Below are 8,299 nucleotides of genomic sequence, written 5' to 3'. Positions count from 1 at the left end.
ATCCAACCCACTGAAGGTCTAGCCACGCGCAAGTAAAAAAAATGCGGCTAATCAGCAACGATACCAGCTACGCGGCCATTTGAAGAAGTAAGGGGCATTTTCAAATATGTGAAACGAACAAATGAAAGTTTTTTCAATTTTCCTAAGAATAAAAGTGTTTGTAAATACAATAATTTTAAGTTAAAAATTCATTTCATATACAATTATAAGAAGCATATTATTTATTAAGTTTTAGAATACTGAAATTCTATGATTTGAACTTCGAATTACGTGAATAAAAAACAAAGCGTAGCAGTGTAAAATCAGACTTCCCGCATTCTCACGAAAATGTGTTTTCTTGCATACAAGAGTCTTAAAGAAATAAATACACATTGTATTGAAAGCACTCAGTTCCACCACCATCGATCTTGCTTTAAAATATTATCGTTTATCGGAAAAATATAATTTTCTTCTTTTTGTAGGCGTTTTACAGTGCGGCATCATCATATTTTATCTCGAATTTCTGAGAATGGAACAACCGCTTGGGATCAAATATTTTTCTATGCTTCTTTAGCATTCGCATATATAGTAAGTAAGTTTTTCTTTATTTGAAAATTCGGTATTATATTGGCACCAAAAGCCGATTTCGAAACCCTTGGTAATTCTAATCTAAAAGTCATTTCGCTATTTATTAGAACCTCGTTACCCCTTTCTGAATAAAACTTCCCCGACGATCAAAAACTCAATGAATCAGGACTGAGTTTTTGTTTTTTAATATAATTGAGGATTCCAATTTCTATCGCAATGCATAGAATAGCATGGTTCGTTATCAAATATTACATTATAACACAATTTAAAAAATTCAACTCGTCGAATGGTAAAGAAGCAAAAGGCAATGTTTGTTAAAGCATCACATGTTTACATTGACAAAAACCAATGCTTTTTTCGACAAATATTAAAAGAGGTCTAAACTTCAAGCCAAACTCTGATGTTTCTTTTCTATTTCTAATATTACTCTAGAATTATATAATTTTTTGTATTTCTGAAACTGCCAAAAGTATATCAGATGACTTAGATCATATAAACTTTGAAGTACATTGCAATAGTTTACAAATTAATAAGTTTAAAACTGCTAATTATATTTTCCAAAAGTAAATTAATTATATCTTAATTGCAAAATGAAAACCCATGAGGGAGCAAAATTTAAAATTTAGCGTTGAACATGGAAACTCAGAACTCTAGAATTGTAATAATACAATATTACCGAAATTATTCAATTGCTGATGTATCAATTTCAGATCGTTTAACTGTTAGTTTTTTTAGAATGTGAAATTCGAATTGTAAATTTTGAATCGTTTCAATTTTAACACTTTGCGCAGAAGAATAATGCTAGAAGAAGTTCAAAAAATGACACTATCACAGCTTTTAATGTAAAATTTTGAATGTATGCTTTTTGAGCTACTTTACGATGAACTACGAAATTCAAAATGTCCAAAAATTAATCTAAAAATTAATTTTTAAAAATACTGCAGCTTTAAGATCTCAACATTTACAGTGTTTTAGAATTACAGATTCAAAACAATAATTTGTAATTAAAATTGTAGAACTGTTCAAGAAGATAAATATTTCATTCTCTTGAAACCTTTGAAAATTCTTCTAAAGCTTCTTTCTCGAAATCTTCAAAAATATAAATTTTGTTCTAAACTTCTTGAAATATTTTCCATTTTTTAAATTATTTTTGGAATTTTAAAAAAATACCTTAATAATTTGGGATAGAAATAATTCCGAAAAAAAATATTCACGAATGATCAAATCCCCGAAAAGTTGACCATATTACCGAATTTGGAAATTGCTGGATAATAAAATATCGTAACGAGAAAATTCCTAAATCAAAACAATTAAACATGGTATTTTTATAAATATTATTTATTGATTGAAAACACAATAATCAAATAAATTTTGTTTACTGGTTCAAGTTTTTAAAATTATTGTTCGGATTGAAAATAACCACAAATGCATGAGAATGATATAAAAAAATTAATGCAAAAACACGAGAGCCTCGAACAAATAGGAAATTTCGGACTAAATTTTCTCCAAAACTAATGATATTTTCCAAACAAACTTTGCAGGATTCAATTCAGCATTTATTTTTTGTAATAATCAAATAATTTTAAAAAATTTTTTCATTCTTGCAATTCAAAAATTTTATATGTAATTCAGGAATCTTTTAGCTGGGATATTTTATAATTGGGTATCTTCCTGTCGAAAACTTTATTCTTCGGGAAATGTCAAATTCGATAATATTACAATCTGGCAGGAATTTATTATCCCGTAATTTTCCAATTCGGGAATTTTGTTATTCCTGAATTCCAGTGTTGGGAATTGTTGAATATTAGAAAGAATATTGGAATGCGTGAGATTGTAAAGCAAAAGTTAATCTCCTCTCATTCATATGAATTAGACGTACCTTTCATCTGCAATTTGAATAAACTGTTTGTCTATATAATTAAAACGCAGTATTTTTATCTCTTTAAAAAGAGCAATTTCCCATAGGAATTTTATTTTTCGGCCTTTTTGAAATCGTCCCCTATAAAAATGAAATACTTCCGACTAAAACAATATTTTTAATTTAATAAAAACCTTTAATTATGTAAAATTCAATTACAAAAATTAATTAATTTAGATTTACAGTTGATTAAATAAAAATGTTTTTTAACAAGAAAGTTTGATTTCAAATGCTTTTAATTTTCAATAAATTAATCTAAACATTAATTTGAGAAAAACTGTAGTTTCAACACCTCTACGATTACAGTGTTTTAGAATTAAACATTCAAAACAATCATTTCTAATTAAAATCACAGAAATGTTAAAGGCGATAAATATGTCATTCAAAAATATCAGTTCATATATGATCAAGTGACATTCGAAACGACTGGATAGGTTGTGAACCTTTAAAATTTCATTATCCTTCATGATGCCGGTTTTCTTCTGGGCGCGTGACTACCTTTAACTTTTTCCCATCTTACAATCCGCTATTCCTTAAAGGGTTTTTTTTTGGTCTACTCCATTATACGCTATGATGCACACATTATCTAATGTTCGTGAACTTTGGCATGCGTCTTTCTTCCTTTCTTCTTTTCCTTCCTGCGTATAATTGCTGGTTCAAATTCCGTAACCGTATGTAGGTTCGGGTACGCATCAAGCACAGCAGAACCTTCATCTCAACTTTTTCTACTAATTTGACACTTGTCCTCGATGCTACAGTTTAAAAAATTTGAGGATCCCTTGAAAATGTTGCTCCATGATAATTTTCATATTCTGTATTAATTATTCGAGCAGCTGTTAATAATTTTTCACTCGGATATTTCAAATAGCCTTTGGATAAGTGACAAATCCAGTCGTTGTTGGGCTTGTGTGGCAAAGAAGGTGTATACACGCGAAGTGATTTATCTTGGGAGATTTGCTTTGCCACATATCCAGCGATATATTTCAGCTCTTCTTGTGCAATTTTTTCGGTGGCCATAACTGTTTCAAAAGCCTGGAGAAGATCAAGTTCCTGATTCATGGCAATATGTTTTTCTAGAGATGCCGCTATAACAATAATAATAATAATAATAATAATAATAGATTTAATGAAATAACATAACGGGCACAAAATCACTTTTTACACAAGACTTCAATTAGATCTACCATACCATAATATAATGTTGGTTTCGGGCAGGGAACATGCGGAAGCGTCTGACGTTAAAACGTTCTGCGCCGCTGTATAGAAAAAATGATTACGTTTTCATACTATATGACTATTGCAAAACAGATTATAATTTTGCGAGAAGTTATACTTTTATTACTAACCTGTAATCACCGCATCTTCCATTTTGTCATCCTCCTCTCCCTCTTTCGTTTTAAATTCATCCGAAAGACTGACCAGAGTTTCGTCTTCAATCTCGTTCTCATTGACTAAAAGGGTTTAGCATAACTCTTCTAATCGGATAGTTTCTTCTCTACCTTCAATAATATCCTCCTTGGTTATGTCCACGATGTCCGTATGAAGCTGTGAAGTTGCAAAGTCTTCAGCACGTACATCAGCATCTTCGTACAAATCTGAGGCGTTGACGAGAATCGTATCTTCCTTGACTAAGTCCGTTGTAATAGAGGAAGTACTCATTTTTACAGCATTGACTTTTTCTAGGTCGGACGCATTGAAAAGACTTTTCATTAAAGTCTTTTTCATTGTTGCAACCACTTGAAAGCACCTCCATGGCGTGTCTTCCTAAAATGTACCACCGTAAACGGTGTTTCAATTCCAGGGAAGTTAGATGATCGTGGCCTCTTCCCACGCCACAAATGAAAGAAAAAAAGTTTTCTAACACGTCTTGATTCAGCCGATTGGTGAGAATATATTTAATATTTCCAATGCGAAACGCTTCCTGCAAGTGTTGGAATAAACTTAGCAAAGCGAGAGAGGTGAGGTGAATTCCTCTTTGAAATGGGAGCATTGTGGAACGTGCAACCCTTAAAATCTTTGAAATTTTCATTTCCCAGCTGCAGTTGTCTTAAACAGAATATCAGTGCTTTTGAGTTCTTATTCGAAAAGATTTGCGTTGCGAGCTTTACCTTTTGAGGCGCATTCATTTTGCACTGAAGATGTTCCGCTGTTAAAGAGAAGGCTCATTTCAAATCACCGCTATTTACTTCTAATAATTAAGATATTTTCTGTCCGTTTTTTCACCATTAAATTCAAAAAAAGGAATCCAGAATGTGATTTCTGGCCTACACCCAGGTGACTCCATAACTTCGTGTTACTGGCGTGTGCATCTGAGATCATGGCAACAACTGTGTAGCCGCTTTCTTGCAATTGCTCTATTATGTCAAAGAGAATTTCTTTCGTCATAGGCTTGTCGAAATCGGCATACACAACTTGCCTCCAATTTTTAAATACACCTCGAGCTATTACCGTTTGGCAAGTTTTGTGGGGTTGAAGAATTTGCTCTTTTTTTTATCCATGCAAAACAGATTTGATACATGTACATCGTCAAAGCTGACAATAGTTATTTTATCTCGTATGCTCGGCTGTTCTTCTTTTTTCTTCATAATTTTCAGTACTTGTTTTAAAACACCTGAATCAGAGTCAAATGTACCTATTCAGCGTCTTAATGTCGTTAGCCCTGGTAATGGAATTTTTAAGACAGCCATGAGATACTCGTAACTTTTGGCAGTAAGAGCAAGTATGGAAATTGCACCTGCAATATCTTCAAGGTTCCATGTCGTTCGCTTTCCAGGATTCAGTAGCATATTTACTTTTCCAGGAGTGAATATTTCTCTCAGTCTAAGAACAATTCCCTCCTTTTCTCTATAAACAAATCTCAATTTTGATTCTGCGTACTCTGCTCTTGTTTTGTACATGTGACAACCTCTCTTCCACAAAGCCTCCCTTTTCACTGATGCAACCCAATTGACGAAGTAATGGTCTCTTTCCCTTTTGAGGTATTTAATTTCCTGGAGATAGTCAGTTTTTACCTTATCAGTTGCCGCACCTTGGGACGTTTCTGCATTCTGCTCTTTTAACAGCTCTTCTATATCTCCAGTAACTTCCGCTTTTGCCTTTGCTAACCTTTCGAAAACTTCTGCAAAATTTTTTTCGGATAAGGGTTGTGATATTAAAGCATTTATGAAGTCAATAATATCATTATTGATATCTGGTAAGCCATGTCCGCAGTCGGTACCCGGTGAGCCATGTCCACTATCGTTATGGTCTGCATTACTCCCTGACTCAGGATTGTCACTTCCTAAAGATTCTTCTGTCGCACCCTCTTGCACATGATCACCCTCACTTGGCGAAAGTTTTTCTGTTGGGACGGCATCATCACGAAGCTTTTTCCTTGGTGTTGTGATCAGCATAACGTCAACAAATGACTTTTCTCGAAAATACTGAGACTGAAAGTGAACAGAACATATTTTGGCTGAAATGTGCACTATTGTCAATGAAATGTTGATTTTTTTCAAAGGAGGAATACCAGGGTGGCCGTTTTTGTCAAAGGAGAAATTTTTAATTCTAATTTCAGCTCAGAATTGGTTAAAAATTTAAAATTCCATATTTGAATGCGGAGTTTTAATTCTTTTTAAAAGATTTCCTGTTTAAATCCAGAATTTCAATTTATTTCGAAAATTCTTCCATTTCAATTAATTGTAAGAATTATAACTTTTTGGAAAAACTTCCTGTTCCAATTCATAATTTATTTTTTTTTCATAAATATATCGTTTTGACACTGACCAATAATTCTGTTGAACAAATTCAATTTTCCATCGAAAATTGTTGTTCCTCTGGATAAATTCCATTTCCAAGTCAGAATTGGTCGAAAATTCCTTGTTCAAATCCGGATTTCAAAACATTTCCAAAATGTTCCGTTTCCAGAAAGAATTCGAATTTTTGTAAAATTCCCTGTTCCAAGTCATAATTTTAATTTTTCTCGAAAATGTCCCGTTTCAACTTAGAATTAGAATTCATTATAATAAATAATTCCCTGTTCAAGCTCGGATTTTATCTCAATTGTAACATTCCCAGTTCCAAGAAGAATTATAATTCTTTCGGATAAGTACCAGTTTCAATTCAAAATTAGTTAAAATTTGAAAATTCTCTGCTTCAGCTCAGACTTATAATTCTTTGGAAAAAATGTGCTATTCCACTTCAAAATTTTGTTCCTTTTAGAAAATTTTTAGTGCTAGCTAGGAATTTGTTAAAATTTGAAATTCCCGGTTATTATTCTGAATAAATTCTTGTTCCAAATATAAATTTTTAAAAGAATGAGAAATCCCTGTTTAAATTATGTCAAATTATTTTTATTTTAAATAGTTTAAAAATCCTTCTAAATATTAAGTAACTGTCCTTTTTTTGTAAGTGCAAAAATTAAAACTACGTATTTTAAAAATGGAAATTTTTAGACTGAAATTTCATAAAAGCCTTTAGTCATGAATATACTACTTAAAAGTTATTTTAAAATTTGAAATAATTAATTCATGTTGAATCGTTTTTTACAATCAATTATTATTTATTTTAAAAAATTTACAGTGCAATTCAAATTTAAAAATCATAATGTCATTCATATTCACAGTTGATCAACTAAAAATTTTTGTTCTCAAAAATCTTCGATTTCAAATGGCTCAATGACATCATTATTCAAAAAGATCAGCATTTAACTAATTTTATTTAAAAAACGGTTGAAATCTAAGTTGGACGGATTCTTTTTTTCTACAAATTTGTAAAACTCCCGGTCGAAAAATAAATTCACGGTCATTTCCCGGTTTACCGGTCCAGCGGTCACCCTTGATATGCACGAAAGAGGTTAAAACTTTAAATTTAAGTGACTGTCTATGACTTCAAAATTTTCAATGGATATGCAGGTCTGAACAAACTGCAGTTTCCAAGTAGTCATGGACAGGAAATCTAAATTGAAGTGAATACTTTTTCTCATGCATACAGTATAAAGTGTTGCTTATGAATATTAATAAATTAATGTGATGCTCTTAGCTCTTAAAAAAACTGAAAGTTAACTCAAGGGTGTAAATACGCTTGCCCTACCCTACAAAAAAGGCAGGCTAATGCAATACTAGAGAAATATTAATGAATTTCATTTTTTTTTACACGCAATGTTCAGCTCACAAGTATTTTTGGTATGAGAGAATCACAAAATTTTGTTACAATAACCACAAGGAGGTAGGTGGGTTAACAAATATTTAGTTGTCTATACAATAACCATATCGTCTGGTTGGACCAACAACAATTTTTTTTTATTGAAACAAATCATTTTTTGAGTTTATGCATGAAATTCTCTTAATTTGTTTACATATATTACCAACTTACCACTTTTAACATTGACTTTCTTCCTTTTACACACTTTCAGCCACAATGTGCGATAATGTGAACTTTTTGGAAACGATAAAAAACTGATGGCTGGATTATTTTTATCACCTTTTTTGTAACATCCGTTAACTGCACAAATGTCCGGAATTTTGACCTAAAAAAAAAATGATGTCATCAGTAACTGATTCGCATAAGGATGAGAAAAAAAAAATTTGCCCTTTGCTCCTGGCAAAAGGTAAAAAGGAAGTATGATAAGGAATAAATCATATACAACAATTTTGGAAAAAATCCCGAGAATTCCTGCTTGAATAGCACAGTTTTTCTTCAAGAGTTTGTAAAAGTTAAAACTCTGGTGTAAGAAAGTACAGTCTGTCAAGTTGAAGCGTGGGTGGCTTTACTCGCAGTCGGTAAGGTGTATCGACATGATTTTGGTGTCAAAATATTAAGAAGAGCTCCCTCTTT

The 8,299-nt window shown here is 31.9% G+C and overlaps 2 protein-coding genes across 4 annotated transcripts in view; both read right to left on the bottom strand.

Annotated features, from left to right (window-relative positions):
- Positions 1–2,800: 2,800 nt before the first annotated feature.
- On the bottom strand, positions 2,801–4,988 carry LOC117167675. 2 transcript variants are annotated; one of them, XR_004466420.1, is made up of 3 exons: positions 3,832–4,988; positions 3,675–3,741; positions 2,801–3,570 (listed from the first exon to the last, which is right to left on the bottom strand). XR_004466420.1 is itself a non-coding variant. In XM_033352787.1 (2 exons), the coding sequence occupies exons 1-2, from the start codon at positions 3,851–3,853 to the stop codon at positions 3,245–3,247; spliced, it is 348 nt and encodes a 115-aa protein (XP_033208678.1). In that variant the 5' UTR covers positions 3,854–4,988; the 3' UTR covers positions 2,801–3,244. The 2 variants fall into 2 exon arrangements, 1 of the variants encoding a protein (XP_033208678.1); XM_033352787.1 differs by lacking the exon at positions 3,675–3,741.
- A 79-nt stretch (positions 4,989–5,067) lies between these two features.
- Positions 5,068–8,299, bottom strand: part of LOC117168031 — a 4,985-nt gene continuing 1,753 nt past the window's right edge. For both annotated transcript variants that reach the window (XM_033353357.1, XM_033353358.1), the window contains exons 2-3: positions 7,838–7,991; positions 5,068–5,913 (exon numbers count right to left, since the gene is read on the bottom strand). In XM_033353357.1, the coding sequence (XP_033209248.1) occupies positions 5,122–5,913; positions 7,838–7,849 (804 nt within the window). In that variant the 5' untranslated portion in view covers positions 7,850–7,991 and the 3' untranslated portion in view covers positions 5,068–5,121. The remainder of the gene's footprint in view (positions 5,914–7,837; positions 7,992–8,299) is intronic.

Source organism: Belonocnema kinseyi, chromosome 2, assembly GCF_010883055.1.
Source record: "Belonocnema kinseyi isolate 2016_QV_RU_SX_M_011 chromosome 2, B_treatae_v1, whole genome shotgun sequence".
Taxonomy (NCBI): Eukaryota; Metazoa; Arthropoda; class Insecta; order Hymenoptera; family Cynipidae; genus Belonocnema; species Belonocnema kinseyi.
This window is presented reverse-complemented; position numbering and strand designations above follow the sequence as displayed.